The 24,753-nt window shown below is 53.6% G+C and overlaps 1 protein-coding gene across 7 annotated transcripts; it reads left to right on the top strand.

Moving 5' to 3' along the window:
• On the top strand, positions 1-24,753 carry HPS1 (HPS1 biogenesis of lysosomal organelles complex 3 subunit 1). Of its 7 annotated transcripts, none has more exons than XM_032432464.1 (20): positions 1-62; positions 1,533-1,646; positions 3,456-3,563; positions 8,092-8,229; positions 8,449-8,591; positions 8,977-9,085; positions 11,270-11,430; positions 11,930-12,032; positions 12,605-12,703; positions 12,792-12,861; positions 14,732-14,787; positions 15,976-16,143; positions 16,239-16,418; positions 17,365-17,426; positions 17,950-18,084; positions 18,167-18,232; positions 19,281-19,425; positions 21,539-21,652; positions 23,435-23,517; positions 23,983-24,145. In XM_032432464.1, the coding sequence occupies exons 3-20, from the start codon at positions 3,456-3,458 to the stop codon at positions 24,143-24,145; spliced, it is 2,103 nt and encodes a 700-aa protein (XP_032288355.1). In that variant the 5' UTR covers positions 1-62; positions 1,533-1,646. The 7 variants fall into 7 exon arrangements, 4 of the variants coding, with proteins under 4 accessions (XP_032288355.1, XP_032288356.1, XP_032288357.1 ...); XM_032432465.1 differs by lacking the exon at positions 1-62 and adding an exon at positions 74-295; XR_004302698.1 differs by lacking the exons at positions 1-62; positions 23,983-24,145 and adding an exon at positions 21,775-22,117 and having other exon boundaries at positions 74-1,646.

Raw genomic sequence — 24,753 nt, 5'->3', positions numbered from 1 at the left:
GGTCGCACCCGGAAGCGCGCCCGCGAGGCCCGGGCTGCTGGGCGGTGTAGGGCGGCGAGCCGGTACGTGGGCCTCGCCTTTCGTCCGAGCGCCGCCCCGCGCGGCCCCTCTGTGGGTGGCGGGGCTTCCTGGCTCCCCAACCCCCGCGCGGCCCTCCCGGAAGTGGGGGCGGGCCCCACCTCGGCCGCACAGACCCCGCCCGTCTGGCCCGGGGCCTGACGCCTCACCTCTCGGAGCCTAGGTTTCTGCAGCCACGGAATGGGGCGGGCGCCCCCAGCCGGGCCTTCTTCCCAGGGTAGCTGTGAGCTTCGCGGGGGCTTGGGGTGCTGCGTAAACTGGAGTGCGGGGCACACAGGAAGGCGCCGTGGGGCGGGCGCCCCGCGGATTCTCTCTCCCGGGCCGTCCAGCCCAGCAGGGGCAAGGCCGGGGCCCGGACGGAGCCGAGCGCCCCGAAACAGAGCTGCTGGGAGGCCGGCGCGGCGGCCTGAGGGCGTTCGCTGGGGCAGGTGGTGAAAATGGGGCCGGGGGTTTTCCCCAGGTTGGCCCCGCGCCATCTGGAGCTTCAGTGAGGCCTGTGGGGCCTCTTGAGAGCAGGATAGAACAGGGAAATCACAAAATGACACCGCCGGCAAGGGTCGCGTTCCAACAACAGTAGAACCTAATGTCCACTGCAAAGCATTTCCACTTTTCCGGGAATAGGTCATTAAGGCCGGTCATGCCGGTGACGTAGCTAGTCTCAGTTACGCTGCAAAAGATGCTGAGCCCCTCACTATCCTTTCTTGCCTCTTACTTGCTTACGACGTTTGGTTTCCGAGTTAGGTTACAGCTTTATGTTATTCCTGCCTTTTATCATCAAAATGTGAATGATTCTGGAGCCAGTATGGTTCACCCTGTTATTTGACAAAGGGAAGCTGGGAAATAACAAGGGAAAGTGAGCCCACTTCTGTGTAAGAAAGCAGAGTTTGCTAAGTGCTTCCCGCCTGGTTATTCTGTTTTTCCCTATAACCCTGTAGGGAGGTAGAGCAGGGGTTTGAGACTAGAGAGTTGCCTTGGCCAAGTCGAAACTAGAACCAGGTCTCTGGTGCCTTTTTTGGTTTCCTTCATCGTCCCAGGATGTCCCCTCCCTTCTGGGCCTGCTTCCCTGTGGGTCTGGGGTGCGCTGTGCTGTCTCCCCAGTCACTCCTAGCAAGCCCGTTGGGGCTGCTCAGGGCGGGTTTGCTGACCACACCAGGGCTCTGAGTGACCCACGGTAAGATGAGAGTGCCCGGAAGGAAACAGGAGGTGGGAATTAATGTTTGTGGGCCGCTGCTACGTGGAAAGGACTGTGCTGGCGGGTTCGTGGTGCGGGGAGTGCGGGGGTAGGGATACAGGGCACCCGCGCCTCCTGGCTGTGGGGTGTATGTTCTGAGCAGGCGGCCTAAGGGCCGGAGGGAGACGTGTGACCGCTGAGTCCTTCGTCAGCTGGTGCTCCCAGAAATGGACAGCAGTCAGATGAGAGGCTCTGCTTGCCCTCATGACCTCTCTGTGTTAAGCATTTGCAGGACCCGAGATGCCGTGCTGCTCTCCGTGAGCTGGTCGTCGAGTGTGCCTCCTGCGGCCTTGTGAACCTCCGGCTGTGTGCGGGCTCCGCGGTGCTCCTTGCCAAGGTGGATGATCCTGCCTGCCCTGGGGGCGGAGCGGAGGCGGGCGGCACCCACTCTGGGGCTGCTCTGGGGCAACGGGCGGCACACACCAGGGCAGGCAGCGGACTGAGCCTTCCCTGTCCCCCCTACCCCCTGCCCCAGCTCTGCCTGCTCATGTCACCTTTGCCTGTTTGCTCCTTCCTCCCCTGCCTCCGGGCCGTCATCAAGGCCTACTGCCCTAAGCTACACCTCTTGCATCGGCCCCTTCCTCTCCTGGCCTCCGCCCAAGGAGTGGGCCCCCATTACCTCACACCAGGATCCTTGACCTCACCCACCTGCGCCCAGCACGTCACTCCCCACAGCCTTCCCAGCCTACAGAGGGCTGTCCGCTGCTGACCACCCTCCATGCTGTAGCCCACCATTGCCCCGCACACACGCTCCCTTCCCATCAGGCCTGCCCCTCGAGCCCCTGTCTTTGTCACACTCACCTGGGAGTCCCAGAGCCGCCTCTTCCACATCACCTGCCCTCAGCCAGCAGCCTTTGCTTCACACTCGTTTGCTCTCCCCATCTCTGCCTGGTGTTGAGCAATTCCATGGGAATAGGCTGCATTCTTTGTTCACTGTCGAGGAACCACCTTGAGGCCAGGTGCTCGGAGTTAGAGTTGATAAACTCCCCTCCCCCGGAGATTGGGGAGGAATTCAGTAAGTGCCACCAAGCTGGGCGCCTAGGGGATCCCGAAGAGTGTCACTGAGTCCGAGGCCTTAAGATGCTGTGATCCTGTTTGAAACTGGACATCCCCTCAGGGGGCAGTCAGAGCAGAGTTTTCTGGTCATTATCATGTCTCGGCACACGTACAACGCGATCTTGTCCGTGTGGCGCACTGAGGTACAAGAGATGTGAAGCCCCTGCCTGGGGTTTTCTCATCTGCAAGCAGCTGACCTGAGAATTTGGACCTCACCTGGCTTGGTCAGGCTGCCCCCGGGTTGAGAGGATCAGTGTCTTGCTGCCCCCCACCCACCCCCCGGGGAATGAAAGGCACAGTGTGGGATGCTCTGGGCTAAGACTCTCCCCACTGATGAATAATGAGACACATTTTGTATAATCAGGCATTAAAATATGTGGCACAGAAGGTGCATGTGTGGGTGGTGGGGAAGGCAGTTTGGGAGGGCCAAAGATCCAGGGGGATGTGGCTGAGGAAGCCAAAAAAGTGTGAGCGTGAACTGTGGACAAGGTTAGGCAGCTTGTTTCCACCCAGAGCAGAAGGAACTCGTGAATGACGATATGTCATGCTGAACCCACTCCCAGGGGCTTTGAAGCTTGTCTTCTGGAGCTCTTTTTGCCTCGAGGAGAAACACGTTTCTGAACTGCCTGGAGAGAGGTGCATTAGCCTCCCTCCACCTAGACCAGGCACTGAGGGCCATGAGCCACCATCCTGCCTGCCCCTCTTGGGCAGTTGATCCTCTGTCCAGATCAGGAGTGGGGTCCTTCCGTATGCTCGGTGTAGGTGGGCCCATGATGAGTCTGACGATCTGGCAAGAGGCGCTGGAAAACACAGAGGCAAGAGCCCCAGCCTTAGGCCTGGGTTTAGATCCCAGGAGCTCCAAGCTGTGCTAAGTCCTGCTCTAGAAAGTGGGAGTAACTAAAGATCCCTACCTCCTCAGCTGGTTGTGAGGGTGTGACGAAATAATAGCAGGAAGGCCCCTGTCCTGGAGCCCGGTGCCCTGTGAGGGCTCAGTAGGTGTTTGCTGGGGTTATGATCCTCTTCGTTACTCAGGCTGAGCTTCCGGATAAAGGGGCTGGAAGGTGACCTTGACCTTGCTTCTCCCTGGCAGATGAAGTGCGTCTTAGTGGCCACAGAAGGTGCAGAGGTCCTCTTCTACTGGACAGACGAGGAGTTTGCCGAGAGTCTGCGGCTGAAGTTCGGGTTTGAGGGAGAAGAGGTAAGTGCAGGGCAGGAGGGGTTTGGGAGGGAACAACAGCACAGGGAGAACCTGCCCACCCGCTCCTGGCCCAGCCAGGAACTAACAGGGTGGTGCGTGCGGTCCAGAGCCCTGCGCACCCAGCTGCTCATCCTCAGAGGTTGGCCTCTTGATGCTCTTGAGTTAGTGAGCTCACCCCTACTCCACCAGGACTCATCAGGCTAAATGAGAGCAGGAGGAGGAGGTAGAGTTTAAATCCCACAACAGAGAAATTTGGTGTCCTCGTTTTCTCTCCCTAAAAAGTTTAGCATAAGCTTAACACGTCAATTTTTTTAAACGGCTACATTAAGGTATAGTGGACATACTGTACACTGAACATTCTCAAAGGGTACGATTTGAGATACCCGTGTGCACGCGCGCACACACACACCTGTGATTCTGTCACAATCAATAAAATACATTTGTCATCCCGAAAGTTTGTGACCCCTCCCCCACCCTCCCCAACCTGGGCAATCACCAGTCTGCTTTCTGTCACAATAGAGGACTTTGTATTTTTTAGGCTTTTAGGTAAATGAAGTCATACAGTATACACTCAAAGTGGTTTTGGTCTGGCTTCTATTTCAGCATAATTTTGAGATTGATCCATGTTGCAGCAGGTAGCAGTAGCGTGTTCCTTGTCCCTGCTGGGCGGGAGGTCGTCTGTGGTATCGGCGCGCCGTGGTTGGTGTATCCATGCCCCTGTTAATGGTAACTGTGGCCCATTATTCACTCTTCCCAATAAAGCAGATATGAACATTCATGTGCAGGTCTTTGTATGAACGTCGCCTTTCACTTTTCTTGGGTCAATAGCTGGGCTAGAAGGGCTAGATCGTGGAGGTATATGCTAAACTTTGTAAGCAACTGCCAGACTTGGCCAGAGGGGTTGTAGCGTATCCAGCCCACTACGCATGTAGGAGACTTCCCCTTCCATACCCTCGCTAACACTTGCTGTGGTCTTTTTAATTTTAGCCATTCTAATAAGTGTCTCTCGGAATCTCATTGTCTTATAATTTTCATGTCCTATTGGCTGATGATTTTGACATCATTTCATGTGCTTATTTGCCCTCTGTGTCTTTTTTCATTGAAGTCGGTTCACATTTTGCCCATCTTTTTGTTGGGTAGGTGATTTCTTAGGATTCTTACTGAGTTTTGAGAGAGTTATGTAGTTTGGATGCAAGTCCTTTATTCGGTAAGTGTTTTGCAAATATTTTCTTCCAGTCTGTGTGTTGTCTTCACATCCGTTAACCGGTATTTTGTAAAGAGCAGAAGTTTTTCATTTTGATAACTCCAGTGTATCCATTTTTTGCTTTTAGGGAATCACGCTTTTGGTGTCATATCTAAGAAATCTTTGTCCAACCCTAGATCACAGAGTTTTCCCTATATCTTCTTCCGGACGTTTCATAGTTTCCGCTTTTATATTAGGTCTAATGATCCCCTTTGAATTTTTGTATATGATGTAAAGTATGGATGAAGGTTTATCTTTTGCGTATGGACATCCAGAGTGACCCTGAAATATTACAGCTCGGAGATAGTTGTCATTTTCACTCATAATTTCTACTCTGTGTTTGAAAGGAGTGATTTATTTTGAAAATTTTCTCCAGATGAATTTTGGATTCAACATTTCTGCAGGGAAAGCAGTAGAGAGAGTTCTGGCATTTCTGCCACAGCCCTGACAGGTGGCCTGCCAGCCCCTTCTCGCTCTACTGGGCGTGATCACCAGCTGAGCCAGTTCTGCATGAGCAGCTTAATCCACCCAACATCACCAATATTCTTGTCACAGTCTTTAGGAATAAAGATATCAGCAGAGATCATGACATTCTAGTGGTTTTCTTTAAGCTAAAAAATAAGTCTGTCTATGAGGCTTTTTTATTTTTAGCAGTCAATACATATAGTTCTTTTTTTCTTTTTTAAAGATGATTTATTTTAGAGAGAGAGTGCAAGCGGGGAGAGGGGCAGAAGGAGAGCGAGAGGGAGAGAATCTCAGGCAGCCTCCCTGCTGAGCGCAGAGCCCAACACAGGGCTCAGTCTCGGGACCCCGAGATCATGACCTGAGCTGAAAATGAGTCGAATGCTTAACTGACTGAGCCACCCACGCACCCCAATACATAAAGTTTTAATATTTTTGTTCTTAAACTTCTATTTCGATCAGGTCAGTTGAAGAAGCCAACAATCAGTAGACCTCTGTATCCCCAGAACCTGCCATAATATTGACAGAAAGGCACTCAGGATATTGGTGAATGAATGAATAAAACAAGCAAAAGAAGCAAGTTATCTGATGGTGTTTATCTTCTTTATTGAAAGCCTTATAAAGGAACAAAATCCTGATTTTTCAGTTCCTAAGTGACTAAAGAAAAAATGTCTTTAAAGTTTTATTTTTATGTACACAACACTTATTTTTTTCCCCGATTCTATAAATAACATGAATTAATTGTAGGAAATTGGGAAATATAGAGAAATCGTTTTTAAATGACCCATAATTCTAGTACCAGAGCCATTAGCTCTTCTATATATTTCCTTTGGGTCTTTATCTTTTATATGTAGTTGGGATCATACCACATTTACAGTTCTATTTTCTGTTTTTCCACTTGCCATTATATCAAAAGCATTATTCTTTTTTGTTAAATATTCTCAAAAGCATAAATCTTAATGGAAGCATTATATTCCAGTGTATAAATAAATGTACCACTTATCTGACCATTTTTCCCATACTGGACATGTATATTGTTTCTAGTTTGCTAAAATTATTGCTGTAGGGAACATTTATGCTTGAATTTGATCCCACATCTCATTATTTCCTTAGGATAATTTCCTATAAATAGAAACATTGATTCAAAAGCCACTCAAAGATAATGTACCACTTTATAATTCCAAGTAATAGTAATTCCTTTACACTCTGCCTATGCCAAATATTTTCATATTCCCAACCTTTAAAAAAAAAATCTCGCTACACCTGCAGAAAAAGCCACTACTTAAAAAACAAGTTGTTGTACACAATCTAGATTTTTAAGTGACTTTCTGTTAACATAATCTGTTTGTGACAGTTCAAGAAAATTGTGGCACATGAGCAGTTCAACAAACGTTTGCCTCTGTGGAGGGATATTCATTCAGTGAATATTAACTGAGAACCTACTATGCGTGAAGCAGTGGGTGAAGCAGTGACCATAACAACATGATCTGCTGTCACGGAACTTAGGGCTGCAGAGGGAGGAGGAAGGACAGTGAACAGGGTGGAAATAAACACATGAGTTCAGGGAATGTTAAATGTGCCAAGGAAGTTAAACGGTGTGAGGTAAGGAGTGACGGGGCAGGGTGGCTGAGATGGTCAGGAGAGGGGCCATCTGAACTGGGCCCAGGGGGGTGGGCAGGAACCACTGCTAAAGCTGGACCCACCTCGGCTCCTGAGCGCTGAGGAAGTTGGAAGGAAATCCTCACCACAGCACTGCATCTCGCTCCTGTTGTAAATGCTGCACGTTGCCCCTGGTTGGTTGCCTGTTTTTCTTTTCAAGGCAAGGTCTGACTCCTCTCCTTTCAGATTTCACAAGCTCAAAGTCGGGATTTGGCTTTCTCCATATTGCAGTCAAGTCTTCCAAGATCAGCGTAGGGAAGATCAGCTGTTCTCTTTTCCCCTTCCATTGAGGAGGGTTTGAGTGGTGCCAGCAAATTTGTCCAGTTTCTCTTTGGTTCTGTTTGTTTTGTTCCTGATTTTGGAGGGCGGAGAGAATGGTTGGAGGAAGAGCTCCTAAAAGTGAAGGCTGGCTTGTTATGGAAATGGGGGCACTACAGAAGCATAAAAAGTGCGGGAAGTCTCATACTCTCTCAGCCAGAAGGAATAACTTTAGCAGCGTTGCATTGACTTTCTTAATATGTTTTCAATACTTGGTTTTTTCTATGCGTTTTAAAATACCACTCACAACAATTTTTATTAACGTATCAGAAGAATCTTCCATGTCATTGAAACAGTCCCCTATTTGAGGTGGCTTTACCTTCTTCCGTCATTTAGCTGAGCTGTTATTAACTGTTTCGCTGGTGCAGAGCATTTCAGGTTTTTACAGTTGCTTGCTGCTGTACATTATGCTGTAGTGAGCATCTTTGTGCGCATCTCTGCCCTGTCCCTGATCATTGTCCTTAGGATACATTCCCCGGAGGTAGACCTAACTGCAACAAAAAGCATGGACTTTAGGACACGTAGAGAACTTCCTTAGAGTCGGTCAGTGCTCCATTAAATGCTCCACACGTTCCACTGTGGAGATGGGGCCTAAGTCCTTAATGTTTCCTTCTGGATTCAGAGGCAGAACGGCACAGGTAGCTGGCTGACCCCTCCCAGCCTTTTCTCACTAGCACCCAGGTGCTGGGGGCAGTCTCCTCCTGCCTCCTTCCTGTCAGGGCGGTGGTACCTTCCAGGCAGGTCTAAAACTACGGACGCCCTTGCTAGCAAGGCCTGGGTTTTGTCCATTCCTTTGTCGCCAGGGTCTGGCACTCCAAGTGCTGTTACTTTCTTCCCCTCTTGCAGCTTCCTCCCATGGAGGACCAGCTCAGCACCCTCCTGGCCCCAGTCATCATCTCCTCCATGACCATGCTGGAGAAGCTCTCAGATACATACACGTGCTTCTCAACGGAAAATGGCAACTATCTGTACGTCCTTCACCTGGTGAGTGTGTAACCCCTGAGCCCATGTTCCTCTTCCCTCGGTGCCGTGGGCAGTCTGTCCACATGCCTCGCCCTTACCTTGAACTTCAGACTCCTTTAGAAAGCAGAAACCGCCCTATCAAAATCCCCTGGGACCTAGGCCTCCCCTCGATCTCCTCCGGGATCAGGCCAGGTGAGGGGTCCCCTGGGGCTGGCTCACACCAGCCCCCTCCGCCTACAGTTTGGAGAATGCCTGTTCATTGCCATCAATGGAGACCACACGGAGGGCGAGGGTGACCTGCGGCAGAAGCTGTGCGTGCTCAAGTACCTGTTCGAGGTGCACTTCGGGCTGGTCACCGTGGATGGCCAGCTCATCCGAAAGGAGTGAGTCCTCGTCTCGGTCCCCTTTGGGTCCTTTGCCAAGCACCCTGTCAGGCCGCGCAGCAGGTGGCCGGCCTCTGTGAAGCTGCTCACTCGTACCCTGCCCCTGGCTCCTTTCTGGAGACTCTCTAGCTGACCTCGTGTCGTATGTCCGTGTATGAAGGAAACTGAGAGGTGAAGTGTTTGCTCAGGCGCCTACCTCCTGGTTCTGTGACAGTCCCCCTCCGCGGCCAGGGCGCAGCCTGGACCAGCCCTTCTGTGCTCAGAGGGCTCTCCTGCTTGTCGCCTCAAGTCACACGAGCTCGCCCAGCCCTGACGGTAACTCTGCTCCTTTGGTTGAAAGTGGGGACAGGCAGCTTTCTCAGGGTCTGTCCTGCTCTGCCCCCAGGCTGCGGCCCCCGGACCTTGAGCGGCGCATCCAGGTGTGGGAGCACTTCCAGAGCCTGCTGTGGACGTATGGCCGCCTGCGGGAGCAGGAGCAGTGCTTCGCTGTGGAGGTGACTACTGGGCGCGGGAGGCCTCGGGCCACAGGAGTGACAGGTCAGAGGGCTGAGGAGCTTTAAGGCCAAGTTTTGACACACACACACCACCCCCCGCGTCGTGAGTGAGGTCATAGACCCTCAGACTCTTATCTTTAGAAGGTTGCTCTTTGTGGCCTCTTGGTGGGTTCGATACTCTGATGGGGCTCCCTACAATAAAACAGTGAGATCCTAGGTAAAACAGGCTTTTTAATGCAGTTTGGGGCTCACAGTAAATTATGGAAATTCTGAAGATAGCTCCCTCAATTCTGATCGCCCCCCCCCCCCAATTATATTGAGCTGAAACTAGCATGGACAGTAGTGAAAAATAAGCAGCACTAAAGGCAGGAAGGCCTGAGTGCAATCAGAGCCTTAATTAGGCCCTCAGCAGCTGGGGGCTGAGCCCGAGATCCCCGCGCCAAGGCCCGGCCTGAGGAGCTCAGGTGGTCGCTGCGGGTACCACTGCTGGTTCCCTGTAGAGACAAACACAGATTTCCTCCTGAGTGGCGGTTCTCACCCTCAGGGTACATCCGAATCATCTGGAGGGCTTGTAAGATAAGGGTTGCCAGGCCTCACTTTTCTCATGGGTGGGGGTGGTCTGGGGATTCTAGAATTTGCATTTCTGACAAGTTTGCTGGTGAAGCTGATTATGTGAGTCCAGGAACTGCACTTTGAAAGCTACTGCTTTAGAGGACAGGTTCGGAGCAAACAAATAGGAGCTCAGAACTGACAGACGCACAAGGACATGAGCCACCACAAGTGAGAGGAAAACCAGTCACCAATAGATTTAGATCCCAAGGAGCTTGATATACTGGAATTATTAGGTCCAGAACATAAAATAACTCTGAAATATTTAAAGACATAAAAGCTAAACGAGAACCCATATAGGTATTTAAGAAATAAAAACATAATTGTTAAAATAAAAACCTCAAGGATGGTTTAAATAGTAGATGAGACATAAGTAGAAAGAGAGTTAGTGGACTGGAAAATAGATCTAAAGGATTTGTTTTCGCACCCCGCTCCCTCCCTCTTCTGATAAATGTGTAGTACCTATTGTATGCTAAGAGGTGTGCCAGGCCCCGGGAACAGAGATGAGTAAGGATACCGTCGCTGCCCTTGAGAGGAAATCAGCCGTACGTATACGCCTGAAAACAAAATAAAGCATCCTGGGTGCTGCCTTATTGGGTTTCCCATCTGAATCCATGGTGGCACGAGGGATGGTGTTACCAGCTCTTTCTGAGACATCAGAAAAGGCTTCTTGTAGGAGGTGGTCTAATGCAGTTAACTTAAAATCCACACTCCCTCCAGAACCGACCAGGCCCTGTATGACCTGCCGCTGCAGGACTCGCCCCAGCCTCACCTCATGCCCCTCTGCCCTTACTCACTGCGCCCTGGCCTCCCAGGACTTCTTTGCAGTTCAGGAGCACTGGATATTTAATTCTGTGCAGTTCGGTAGTCATTAGCTACATTTGGCTATTGAGCATTTGAAATCTAGTTTGTCCAAATTGAGTTATGCTGTACATGTAGAATATACACTGGATTTTGGTGACTTAGTACAAAAAAAGAGTGTCAAACATCCCGTTAATAATGCTTTTATATTATATGTTGAAATGATAAGATTTTAGGTATATTGGGTAAAATAAATCATTAAAATTAATTTCACCTATTTCTTTTTACTTTCTAAATGTAGTTACTAGCAAATTTTAAATTATGCATAGGGCTTACCTTATAGATCCATTGGACAGCACCGCTGTAAACTCTCTTCCCAGCTCAGGGCCTTTGCATATGCTCTTTTCTTGGCTTGCAGCATTCTCCCCCTCTACTCTCTCTAACAGGATTTCTTGTTCTTTAGATATCAATTTAGAGGTGACTTCCTCAAGGACATATTCCTTGGACACCCTACCCAAGTCGGTACCACGTGTTTCCTACACAACACTTAGAGTTGGCATTTCTCTTGTCTCTTTCCTTGCATATTGTCTGTCTCACCCACTAGAGTCCAGTGACCAGACCATAAGCCCCAGGAAGGCTGGCCCAAGTCGCCCTGTTCCCAAGTGTCTGGCACGTAACATGCGTTCAGCATGGACTGAGTGAATATACCCACCAGCCAGGACCTGGAGCAGGGGAGGGTGGTCGGTAACACGGCTTCCTTTCCCTGCCCGCCAGGCTGTGGAGCGGTTGATTCACCCTCAGCTCTGTGAGCTGTGCATAGAGGCCCTGGAGCGGCACGTCATCCAGGCTGTGAACTCCAGCCCCGAGAGGGCCGGCGAGGAGGCCCTGCACGCCTTCCTGCTTGTACACTCCAAGCTGCTGGCCTTCTACTCCAGGTGAGCCCTGGTCCCAGCAGGCGGCGGCCCAGACCCCTGCCTCCCCCCCCACCCCCGGTCCCTTATTCCCTCTACCTGAAAAGCACCACCTCCCCAGCCAAGAAGATCTTCAAGACCCGTCTCTTCCCTGAAGCCTCCTCAACTCTTCAGTTCTTGACGCTCTCAGTTCATTCCCTCCTCTGAATTAGGTCTTTCTGGAACACTGTCTCCGAATCTGAATTCTAGAACTTCCCCATAGGCTGTGACTGGTCCCCAGTGGTTTCTCATTGGTGGGTTTTTTTTTTCTTTAATACACCAAGTTTTATTTTAAAAATTAATGAACTGATTAATTTTATTTGTACCTTGCCTTTCTCCAAGAAGAATGAAGCCAGCTGACACGTTCATAAATCCCTTGAGAGCAGGGACCCTGCTCCCAACTCCCTTAACCTGCCTACCCCTCGCCCGCTGTTACCTGCAGGGGGCGCCAGCGTGCACTGACAGCCGGCTGCTCTCTCCGCAGCCACAGTGCCAGTTCCCTGCGCCCAGCTGACCTCCTCGCCCTCATCCTCCTGGTCCAGGATCGCTACCCCAGCGAGAGCACAGTGGAGGATGACGACCCTCAGGTCTTGGGCCAGCTCCCCGGGCAGTTCCAAAACCCAGCCTGCAGGGTGCTGGGCAGGCCACCTGGGGAGGCTGTGTTTCTGCATCACAGTTCTGGGCAGGCTTTTGGCTTCCTGCTGTGTTCAGACGGAACGGGAATTCTAGAATGCATGTGGTTTAGTCCGTGAGAAGGGCAGATGTTTGGAGTCCCTGCCGCTCTAGGCCTCGGTTCCCTTATCTGTGCAATGGGACAAGGGTTGTTTGGAGGAGTAGAGGGGACAGTTTCCCTAGAGGCCAGCGGTGCCTGGGGCGCTCGGTAGGTGCTAGCCACCATCCTTGCCCACCCCGTCCCCGTTATTGGCGGCGGCTTGGTTGCCTGTGTGTTGGAATTTCGGGAATTTCAGCGGTTCTGGAGAAAGACTAGGCCACCTAGAGTTGAAACCTGGGTGGAAAGTGAGGACACCCCCCCAGGGCTGCGTGGTGGCGGGGGGCGCAGGGGGTGGGGGGCTGTGGGCAGAAGTGCTGGGCTCCCTGGGGAGGCGGGGAGGAGTGAGCAGAGGAGGAGCTCTAACTAGGTCTCCCTTGCTGATGGCAGCCTTCCCCGCGGAAGCCATGGAGCAGCCAGAGCATCCCCGTGCAGCAGGCCTGGGGCCCTGCTTCCACAGCTCGGGCCAGGAGGAGTTCTGCAGCAACCGTGTGTGGAGGGGAGCGGGGCCCAGGGTTGAGCCCTTAGGAGACGCTCTCCCAGCCCTCGGCCCAAGATGCCCTCTTCTCCCTCCCAGGAGACGGACAGCTTCTCCCTCCCTGAGGAGTACTTCACACCAGCTCCTTCCCCCGAGGAGCACAGCTCAGGTGAGGCCTGGGGAGGAGCCGGAGGAGGGGGCTCGAGCACAGGATGCTGCCCGCAGGTCCTCCTCTGCCCCCCCACTCTCACCAGCTCCAGCCTGAATGAAAGCTCGGCTACTCAGATGGTTCCTAAAGCTGTGTGACAAGCTGATTTCATTTAAAAAGTCATCTCCCATAGGTGTATTCTCTGCCTTTTTTTTTAAATCAATTAATCCGTAACTAAAATTAAGTAATAATCATTTGATTTCAAGTATAATGGTTTAAAAGGTACATATTCTATTTCTATACCTTACCTGTTTTTCCAGATGATGTGGGTGGGTAAACAATAAAAAGAAACGAAAAATAATCAAAATGTTGCTAACAAGACAATAGACAACACTGCTGAAAAAAAAGATAAGCCAAAATCCATACTGTTGTAGTCCCTCTGAATGGGCATCACATTTACCTCTGCAGCTCTTGGGGAGAAGGAAGGATCGTATGGCTCACATCACCTAATAGAGGAAGGCCAGGGGTTCAGGAGAAGACACTTCTCAGGGACTGAGTTTTGAAAGGAATTTACTGTGTGGTGTCCTTAAGCCACTGGTTCTCAACCCTGGCTGCACGTGAGAACCAGCCAGGCCGCTTCAGCCAGACCAGTGAAGCTAGTCTGTGGGCTGGGACCCAGGTATGAATACTTCTAGAAACTCGCCCTGTGAGGCCAGTGAGCATCAGCGTGGAGCCAGCCCTAGGCGCAGATCTAGGTTAGCGCGGTGGCTCTCAGCCCTGCTGCATGGTGGGCTTACCGAGGGATCTTTAAAAACTCCCGAAGCCGGGCCTGCCTGTGCCAGAGATTGGGACTTCATGGATCTGGGATGTGACCTGGGCATCAAGATTTTCAAAAGGTCTCACGTGCAGCCGCAGTTGAAAACCAGTGGGTTAGATGTTCCTAACTTGAAGTCCGTGGATGGGTTTCGAGGAGCCTGGGACCCCTGAGATCCCACACCAGCTCCTGTAGACTTACACATTCCTCTGGGCCCCGGGGTCCGTGGCTGTCCTCTGGTCCCTAAGCTCTCCGTGAGCCCAGAACACATCAAGAGACACTGCTTTGGGGTGATCACCAAAGCGCCTTTTTCTTCTTACTGCTCCCTTCCCTCATTCATCACAGTCCTCCTCCTGGCCTCTTTCTCAGTGGTTAGTTTTTATGCCTCAGAGCTGTAAATAATGCCATTTCCCAGTGCCTGGAACTCACCGCTTACGAATGGCTTGAGTTGTACTCATTCATTTGTAAATCAGGTGTTCAGAATGTATCTATCAACGGGCTTCCCTAGAGAAACGTGATTACAAATGATGGCTATTTGCAATGAAATATAAGGGAGAACAATATTATTACAAACATGTAATATTTCAAATATGTAGTGGGTTCAGTAAGTTTCTGTGAGCTCTGCTGGGAAAGGAAAGCCGCTCAATTCCCTGTGCATAGTATGTGCTCAGTAAGTTTACTGATTGAATAAGTGTGCTGCCTTCTGGGAGAGAGGCACCGTGGTAGACAGGGAGGGACCTGAAGGAGTGAGAAGGTGGAATCAAGGAGGGGATTCAGGGGGCCAAGGAGGGGCATGCCCCCCCCCCCGCCACTGCCAGGTACATCCTCAGGAGCCTGCACCCAGCAGCTGGCCTTGCGGGGAGCTTCTCTTGCCCAGGCTGCTCCAGCCCGCGACTGCAGAGCGCACCCTGCACTTCCAGCTCGGGGTCAGATGAGCAGGGCAGTGCTGCTCCAGCCCCTACTAAGTACCCTCGCCCCTGCCAGGTACTCTGCCCCACCCTCCCCTTCTGACACACTGCTGAGCCGTTGTTCACGTTTTCACGTTATTTATGTTATCTTATCGCCTGTGTCCTGTAGGTAGCACCATCTGGCTGGATGGGGGCACCCCACCCACGGATGCTCCCCAGGTCCAGGTGAGTTTCTCCTGGGGGAGGGAAGGTCCACCGGGCACCAGCTGATCTGAGACGCTGCGGTGGACACTGGGGACTCTGAGGTGTCTGCTCCCCGTAACTCCGCACAGGGCCGGCCCTCCTGCTGCCACCTCAGGGCTGGTCAGTGCGGGGGACAGAGCTCGTCCCAGAGGCCAGGGCCAGGAGGGTGGGTGGTGGGCGAAGGGTGACCTCAACTTTCCCACCCTCCTCACTGTTGTTGGGACTGAAAGTCCGACTTAATTTGTGATGACTTTTTAAATTAGAACGTAAGTATATTCATTGTAGAAAAATTAGGAAATACAAAAGTATGAAAAGGAATAAAAATCACTCAGTCACTCTTAATCCTTCCCCCAGATGTTAACTACTATTAAGATTTTGGGGTGTTTCTGTCTTCTCTCTGATTTTACGTTCGTATATGTATGTATATTTATACATTACATGTATTTTTTTCTTTTACCAAATTTGTATCCTGATGTCCTTCATTACACTGTTTTCCTTAAGCATTTTTCCATTTACTCCGCGCTAGTGTGTAAGGAATAAGAGTCCGTCACGTGCCTCCATTACTTATTTAGCAGATCCGCACAACAGCTAGTACGTTGTTGCTAGTTTTTTGGCTGTTCTCACAGTGCAGTGCCATCCTGATAGAGAAGGTCTCGTGGCATCTCTGGTGATTTCCTCAATTCTCTACTTTTTCCCACTAAAGCCCTTCTTACTTATTTAGTAAGGCTAGAGTCTTGCTCATTTAGTCCTTCCACGCCTCAGTTTCCCCCATGGGACCAGCGGTCCGGATGTTCTCAGGGTGGGTAGAATGACAGCATTATTGACATGCCTTTGTCCGAGTGAAGGCCCGGGACAGAGCTCCCCCCACCCCCGACCTTTCTGCCCTTTAAGTCTCTTTTCTACCACCCACCCCAGTTCCTGTTCCTCACGGCCCCTGCTTGCCACCCAGTCCTGACTCCGGGTAGAATGGCTCCGAGGAGGCAGGGGAGCTGCTGGGGCCGTGGTAACACAGCGCAGGAATTGAAGAACTGGATTTCGTGGAGCTGAAGTGTTTACTCCCATGGTTCACAGGGGAGACAGCGAATGGGCAACCATGGGTGGGTGCATGAGGCAGAGGCCAGGCGGCTCCCCCACCCCAGCCCTCCCACGGACAGCTCTTCTTCTCCGCAGATAGCTGAAGACACCCTCCAGACACTGGTGCCTCCCTCCCCAGTCGCTTCCGGCCCCAGAAGGGTTTTCCTAGATGCCAACGTGAAGGAGAGCCACTGCCCCATGGTGCCCCACACCGCCTACTGCCTGCCCCTGTGGCCGGGCATCAACATGGTGCTCCTGACCAAGGTAGGAGCGACCCCCACCTCCCTTAGCAGTGCCCCAGCCTGGACGCCTTCCCGCAGGCTGCCCCTGTTCATCCTGCCCTGCGCTTCTTCCCTTAGGGCCCCAGCACCCCCCTGGCCCTCGTCCTGTACCAGCTGCTGGACGGGTTTTCCCTACTGGAGAAGAAGCTGAAGGAGGGGCAGGAGGCCGGGAGCACCCTGCGGTCCCACCCCTTCATGGGCGACCTGCGGCAGAGGATGGATAAGTTTGTCAAGAATCGCGGGGGACAAGAGATTCAGGTGAGGCTCAGTCGCCAGATCTAGCGGCCTCTGGGAGAAGCAGGGCCGGGGTGGCAGGGTCTGTTCTGTCCACACTCGGGGAGTGGCCCCACCGCGGGCCCGTGAGCCTTGTTTCCCGCATCACGAAGTGATAACAGAAATTTAGCAGTATGTTCAGAGCATTTTGACGTGAGTTTGGCAGAACATGAATTCGAATTCCCGTGTTTTATGTGAGGAAGCCGGGGCTCAGATTACTGGGCGGGCGAGTGGCAGGAGCAGAGCCTGACTCTACGCCACCATGAAGGCCAGCAGCCTCCGCCCGGCACCCCTCACAGCCCAGGTCGGAGATGAGGCTGGAGGGGCCTAGACGGTAGAAATGCACAGTCTCTTCCGGGGGCCTCCAAGGAGTTCAGGAGGGGTAGGTCACCCAGGGGAAGCAGCTGGTGGCGCTTGGGTCGTCTGAGGACCCGAGATTCACTGTGGCCGCCACACGTGCGTCTGAAAATGAGAAGAAGGGTTGGAGGAGGCAGAGCGAGGAGTGCCTCGGGCCATCACGGTGAGCGTGGGGGTCGGATGTAAAGTCCCCCTTTAAGGAGCTCGCTAGGGCCGCACCTCAGCACCCCGGTGCCTGCTCCACGTCCTCCTGTTTGGGGCCCTCGCCTGTCCCTCCGACAGCATTAGTTTACACGTCTTTGCGAGCTCAGCAGTGAGCCCCGTGCTTGCTGCACAGAAACTGCTCTTTAAAGAACCGCTGACTGAAGAGAACGGTGTGTATGGCGGGGTGCGGAGAGCTGGGGGGGCCTGCCAGAGAGCCAGCTTGACTGTGTGAGGGCAGCTGCGTCCTGAGCCTAAATACTCAAGCGGGCGAGAGGTGTGGGTCCCTCACTGAGCCCGATATCGCAAGGGTCTCCTCTGGACCTCACCGTGGGGCCATCAGCGTGAAGCCAACCTGTACCCTGTCCTACAGAGCACGTGGCTGGAATTCAAGAGCAAGGCTTTCTCCAGGAGTGAACCTGGATCGTCCTGGGAGTGAGTGGTGGGCTCTGAGGATGGGGGGAGTCATTTGGACAGAGGGGCAGGTTCCTCCAGGCCAGGAGGGAGAGGATGCTCAGGAAGGCGCTCAGGAGGGCGAGGGGCTTCCCGGAGAGCAGAGTCCGGCCCGCAGACGCCGGAGGGAGGCTGGGAGGCAGAGGGGCTGCAGGTGGAGGAGAGGGCCTTGAGGACTTAACGTGGGGCAGAGGGCTCAGGTTCCCGCCCAGCCTCAGCCCTGAAGGGTGCTCTTCCTCTCATTTCTCCATAAAATAAACCATGGGGGTGGGGCGAGATTCCAGGAGCTTCCACCCAAGTACCGCGCACCACACTGGGGGCAACCCGGGGAGCTGCCTCCGGTGTCTCTGAGGGCAGGGGTGTGCTTCAGCAGCTGTGTCTGTCACCAGTCAGGAGGTGACCCATGGGATGAAGTGGGTCCTAGGTGTGTGTGTCCCCAGCGCACATGCGGACAGCCCCCCTCCAGGGCCCTTCCCGCTGTCATGCTCTCCTCTCCTGATGCCAGGCTGCTCCAGGCGTGTGGGAAGGTGAAGCGGCAGCTTTGTGCCATCTACCGTCTCAGCTTCCTGACCACAGCTCCAGGCCGGGGGGGCCCCCATCTGCCCCAGCAGCTGCAGGGCCAGGTGCAGGCCATCATGCAGTAAGTATGGGTGCGGCCCCCGCTAGCCGGAGCGGGAGCTGAGGCACCGCACCCCACCCGCCTCCCCCTGCTTCCCCGGCAGAGAGAAGCTGATGGACTGGAAGGACTTCTTGTTGGTGAAGAGTAGGAGGAACGTCACCATGGTGTCATATCCTCATGCCCGAGTCCCTCGTGTCTGTATGTCCCCCACACCTGCCCACTCTGCAGGACTCTGGGCTTTTGGGAAGGAGCAGATATATTCCACCACCTCAGCATCTTTTCTCTGAAGAATAGGAGATACGGTCATGGGTGTCTTGTCTGTAGGAATGCTCCAGGACTGAAATTTCACAAATCCCAGCTGTCCCTCAGTGACTTCATAAAAGCTTTGGGGATTATGTTGACAGTGTCCAGCCAGCAAAGTGGTAACAGCTATTCCAGGAGGGGCAGGGGTCCTGGGGTCAGGTAGGTTAGAGAGGCTGTGTCCTCCTTAGATGTCACAGTACACAGTGGAACATGAAGGCTCTGAGAAGGCCTGCACCAAAAATGTTTATTCCTCCTTAAAAAACCCTACCCAAGACCTGTTTGACCCTTTCATTATGGAATACTAGTTTTATCGAATACTGATTTCCTCTGGAACTTTATATAAAGCAGCTTTTCCTGTATTAAGGTCTCAGTATGCAGGTGAAAGGGATGACAGAGGCCCCCTTTAGCCACCAGCCACCACCCTGCCATGTTGGCTGTTCCCTTTCCAGTGGGAACCTTCCAGCTTCAGAAGGTGAAGTGTGGAGAGAGAAACAAAACCACGCCGAGGTGTGTGGGCTGGGCGGTCAGCTAGGCTCATCCGTAGGTAGGTAGCTCTGCTCTCACACCAGCCTCACCACGTATGTGATTTAAACTCTTCCCTCATGAAAATGATGAAAAAAGAACATTCGCTATTCCTGTTGGGTCTAGAACTCCCCAGGTTAGATGTGCCAGTGTCCAGGGATCCGTTGTACTTGCATAGGAGAATTTCACCCGGTTGGGGGTTCAGAGGTAAAGAGGCCTGGGAAAACGGGGACCCTAGGAGGTTGGCTGACATGGCAGCTGTGGGGAGAGGTGGGCATGGCAGGCCTGGCCTCCAGACTCCACTGCTTAGCCTTGCCGGAAGCCTAGGTGGAGGACAGAGTAGCACTCTCCCTGGTCCCTGGCTTTGTGAGCACCTTAACTCCGACCTTCACCTACCTAGAAGACTTCCCAGGCTTGGTGCATTTCATCTATGTGGACCGCACGACCGGCCAGATGGTGGCCCCTTCCCTCAGCAGCAGTAAAAGGATTTCGTCGGAGCTGGGCAGGGGGCCACTGGCCACCTTCATCAGAACCAAGGTAACCATTGCTCGGCCTGGGTCCTCTTCACCCCCGTCAGATGAGACGTGCTGGCCTGACCCCTGTCCAGGAAAGACTGATGCCCCCCACCCTTGGGGCTCCCCTGAGACCTTGAGCACACCCCACCTTAACCCTACTGTACTCTTCTGTCAGTGTCTGCACACAGCTGGTCTGCAGGCTCCTAAGGATAGCAGCTGGGCCTCGTCACTCTAGGGTCCTGGCACCCGGGGCCACATGAGCCTCAGTCGATGTCGGGGGCACCTTCCTGGGTGTGTTCTAATGTGCCTGAAGGAGCACGTCTGGGCAGTGAGGTCAGAGGGGGAAACGGCCAGGGCCTAACATTGTGCTTGGCATAAATAAATCCCAATAAGTATTTGTTGAATGAACTCAAATGGAAAGAAGAAACACAAGGTCATTCAGTTTGGATACAGGATTTAACACTAGGTGGTTTGTACTAAAGAAACATTCACTGGGGGTTCTTATATTCTCTTTAATAGACTGTTTCATGGCAAACTAGTATGTGTATATTTATATACTATACATGTGGTAGGTAGTCTAGTATAAACGTCTGTTAGATTCATCTAAAGTACACGCTAATAGTTAAAATCAAGAGGGTGACAAAAGGCGGGGTGGGCTCTGCCTTTCCCTGGCCGTGTGGCCCCAGGGCATTACTTAGTCAGAGTGTCTGTGTGCTCATCTGTGAAAGAAGCTGGTGATACTGTTGATGTACACGGGGGGCAACAATTACAGACACGTGAGATGCTGCGGGTTAAATACTCAGCACGGTACGTGGCACAGAAGATCGACAGAATTCATGGAGCAGTTGCTGGTACCAGCCTCTCCAGCCATCTTTCCGGAGATTGTTAGGGGTTCTCTGGCTGCATTTCTTTGCATTGTTTTTCTGTGCAGGTTTTGCCATTGGTCATAATCTTGGATCATTCTGTAGATGCAATTGTGTTTACCCACGTTTTCGCTTTCTATCTGATGCATTTCCTCATGTCATTAATTCTTTATAAACATGATTTTTAACAAGTCCACAATAGTCCATCATGTGGATGTAACATAATTTCCTTAGCCATTTCCCCAATGTTGAACAGTTAGATTGTTCCCAGGCTTTCGCGGTCATAAATAATTCTGCAGCACACACCTTTGTGCATCCATCTTTGTCCTCATCTCTGATTATTTTCTCAATATGGATTCCCAGAAATGGAATTACTAAGTCAAATGGGAGGAATGTTTTTAAGGTTATCGATACACGTTGTCAAATTGCTTTCCTGAAAATACAGCAAATCCACGTATTTGCTTGCAGATGTAATTAGACATTACGCTGTAGTCAGGTTTGCCGTGAATCATGTAAGCCTTCCGCTAAGGTTTTTGGTGCGAGAGCTCATCAGGCCTTTTCCAGCCCTGGAGAATGGAGGAGTCAGGCTGCCCCTGCTCTCCTCCCTCGGGCAGGTCACAGGCAGCAAGGAAGCCCTTGGATTAGGCAAGAGAATGTCCCCGAGGGGATCCAAGGCACATTGTCCCTCGGTCCCTGTGTTTCTGTTGGACCTCTTGGTGAGCCCTGGTTGGGACTTCAGCCCTGGAGAGAGCGCATGCCTGGCTCAGGGTCCTCTGTGCTCACACGCCCCACAGCACCTTCCTGGCATAGAGCCTACGCCCCTGGCGGGGACCGGTGAGCGAGTGGCCCTGGACAGCAGGTCGGGTTTCCAGGTGGCCACACCCTTGTTTCGTATTGTGTTAACTAACAACGTCCTTGGCTGTTTTCTGGGCTGAATGATCAGTTTACTAATTTATGGCCTCTGTGCATAGTCAAGTTACGTGAAGGGTTTTTACGTGTATTTTATTGTCACAGTAACTGAGGAGGGGTAGTCCACCCACCCACTCGATAATGATTTACTTTTGAGCTCCCGCTCTGACCCAGGCCATGCCCGGCACTCAGGAAACAGGTGAGCTGGAGCAGCCGCCGGCCTTCCGGGAGCTCCTCCTCCGAGTGCTTTTCTTCCAGAGCCGGGAGCCTGAGCCTTGGGCCCCCTGTGGGGAGAGGGCCGACGCCGCGGGCCCTGGGGAGGCCATCGGGGCCGCCACGAGCACGCTCTCCGCCTGTCCCCAGGTCTGGTGTCTGATCCGGCTGGCGCGCAGATACTTGCAGAAGGGCTACAGCACGCTGCTGTTCCGGGAGGGCGACTTCTGCTTCTCCTACTTCCTGTGGTTCGAGAACGAGATGGTGGGTGCGGCCAGGTCCCAGGGCAGGACCGTCCCAAAATGCTTTCCTCTCTGCTCACTCCGGGACCCCTTTCTTCTGCACTGTGTTCAATCTGTCTGTCTCTCATCTCTTCTCGTCCCTAGTGGAGCTGACAGGGAGGCACAGCCGTGGGCACCCAGACCTCGGGGGTCCCGTGTTCAGGGGCGCTTTGTGACCCCTCCAGCAGCTGTCTGAACGACTCGTGCTGTCACTCAAGGCGGTGTCCAGGTCGCACGCGAACACATGGACGCATGCCCCTCGAGAACGGCTGCTCACACTTGCTTCCGCGTCGCCAGCTGCGCTTACAGAGCACGGCACGCTGTCGTTCCCATTGTAGAGGCCGATAAACCGAGGTTCAGAGCCGTGTAGCAACCTGCGCAAGGTGAAGAGGACAGTACGGCCTCCTGGCCCGGTACTTCTCGCTCTAGACCTCACTGTTACTCCAGTGTAAGCACAGGTCATGGGAGCTCGCTGCCTGTTTCTCTCTCTCTCCTCTTTCTTTCCTGTTTCTCTTTGTTTTCTCCTCACTTGTCACTTTGAGTCCGTGTTCCAGCTCTCTGTCCATTCCTTCTGCCCCTCACGCCCCCTCCACCCCCACCGGGCCCTGCCCTCTCCCTGGCAGCAGCCCTCCTTCACTCTGCCCCGAGAGCAATGGCCAGCACCTTCCAGAGTACAGGCTGCTTCCTGGGTCCCAACCTCCCGTCCTCCCAGCCTGTGCCATGGTTGGGGCAGGGATCATTGGCCCCATTTTACAGATAGAGACACTGATGCCTGGAGATCAAACTCCGTGCCCAGGGCCACCAAGGTCATAAATGAAGAAGCCAGAACCCAGGCTCAGCTCTCCTGGCCGACAGGCTCCCGTCTGCGCTCTGAGCCTAGGATGTGTGTACGACCTTTACCTTAGCTTCTAGGGAGAGGCAGGGCTTTGTGTGTGTGGCTGGCCCGACGGAGTGACAGACTGCAGTAGGGCTGTGGGGGGCAGAGCCAGCTGTGGAGGCTGCCTGCCCTGTGCCGTCTTGGGCAGCCGCCTAGCATGTTGAGTGTACCTCCTCGCCCGCAGGACGGGCCCCACGGTGCCCACATGAGCATGGAGACGAGCCCCATGACCGTGCCCGATGCACAGTGGCTGCCCAGAGCATCTTACTTCCCTCTCCTCCTTTTCCTTTTTTTTTTTTTTTAAGATTTTATTTATTTGTTAGAGAGAGCATGAATGGGGGGGTGGGCAGAGGGAGAAGCAGACTCCCCACTGAGCAGGGAGCCCGATGCGGGACTCGATCCCAGGACCCCGGGATCATGACCTGAGCCGAAGGCAGACGTTTAACCGACTGAGCCACCCGGACATCTCCCTTCTCCTTCTTACCCTGCCCTGGAGATTGTGGTCGCTTTCACAGCAGAGACTTGGACCTTTTGATAATGCCTAGCCCTTCAAGACCCTGCATGCCACCTCCCAGGGTCGCCCTCCTGGCAGCCCTCTTGAGCTCGTGCGGGTCCCTGAGCCAGGTCCATGCACTGATGGGAGTGAGAACTACCACATGTGTACCGGGCAGGACACTCAGAGCTTTATATACATCACCTCCAGTGTTCGCTGGGAGGTTACTGTTAGTTCCACTTCACAGTTGAGAAAACGAGGTAAAAAGAGGTCCAAGCAGCAAGCACCCAGCGCGCGGGGCTGAGCCAGGCCTTGAACATGGCGTCTGACTCAGGCTCGTGTTCTCTCCACCACGCCACCACCTCCCCCTGTAAGACCTTCTTCCTCTTCCGCAGGGGTACAAACTCCAGATAATAGAGGTGCCCGTCCTCTCAGATGACTCGGCCTCCATCGGCGTGCTGGGAGGAGACTACTACAGGTGACCCCGATTCACAAGGCTGCTGGGAACAGTGGGTGCCCCGCAAGTGCCACTTCCCCGTGGGGAGCAGCTCCTGCTCCAGGAACGCCCCCCAAGAAGCCCTCGGTGGAAGCTCTTTGCTGCCCAGCCCCGTGTTCAGTGAGGGGGGCGGGTGGGAGCACGCCCGGGTTTATGCCCGTCTCTGGCTGCCACACTGTGGGCAGCACCTGCCAGCGTCCGTGCCGGGCCCTCGGCTTCCCTGCCGGTTCTGTGGCTTCCCGTGGCCTGGACACGGCCGTCGGCAGGCCCCACGCAGGGCTGGGAACCCAAAGGGGTGGACCGCGTGGCCCAGGGCCGAGCCTCGTGTGGTTGGCCAGGTGCTGGGGCCTCGCAAGGTGACAGTGTCCGTGCCGTGCCGGGAGGGGCACCTGCCATCTGGGAGGGCTGCTGGGGCCCCGCTCCTGAATCCCACCCCCCTTCCTCCAGGAAGCTCCTGCGCTACTACAGCAAGGGCCACCCCGCCGAGGCCGTCAAGTGCCACGAGCTGCTGGCCCTCCACCTGTCGGTCATCCCCACAGACGTGCTGGTGCAGCAGGCCGGCGAGCTGGCCCGGCGCCTGTGGGAGACCTCCCACCTCCCCTTGCTCTAGGCCAGGGCGCCACAGTCTGGCTATGCACCCCGGCCCCCTGCAGAGCAGCCGCTAAGGGTAGGACAGCCCCCCGGCTCTCTTAAAGAAACCACCTAGACTAGGCTCTCCTCCAGGTTCCAAACCCCCAAATCCTTCTCTTTGGGGGAGGAGGGAGGCCAGGGGGGGTCCCTTGGTCTCCTTAAAACAACAGTGGCTGTGAGGTTAGAACTGGGGCACCTGCTTTCAGAGCTGCGTCTGCCTTGATCCCCAGGAGACAGGAAGTCCCCGGGGCCTGCGGGTGTCTGAAGATACCTCCTTTATGCTTTCCTTGGAGTGGAGAACGAGCTTCCTCGGGAAGCCGTTTCCCTCCCCAAATGCAAGGTGCTGCCTTGGCTGGGTGGGCCACTTCCTCTCTGCAGCTCTGGGCGGGTTTCCGACATTCTACACCCGTTTCCCCCGCGTTCGGAGGGATAGCACCTACCTCTCGGGGTGGTTGTGAGGGCTGCCCGGCACGCGGCAGGTGCTCAATAAATGTTGATTGTGGTCACTGTTGTTCAAGCCAAACGTGCCTGGGCTCCTGGGCTCTTCCTGGTGCGTAGAAGTCCTGGTCCATCCGCACCCTGCTCCGT

Source organism: Phoca vitulina, unplaced genomic scaffold (genome assembly GCF_004348235.1).
Source record: "Phoca vitulina isolate PV1807 unplaced genomic scaffold, GSC_HSeal_1.0 scaffold48, whole genome shotgun sequence".
Taxonomy (NCBI): Eukaryota; Metazoa; Chordata; class Mammalia; order Carnivora; family Phocidae; genus Phoca; species Phoca vitulina.
Note: the sequence above shows the minus strand (reverse complement) of the source record. Positions and strands in the feature narration are given on the sequence as shown.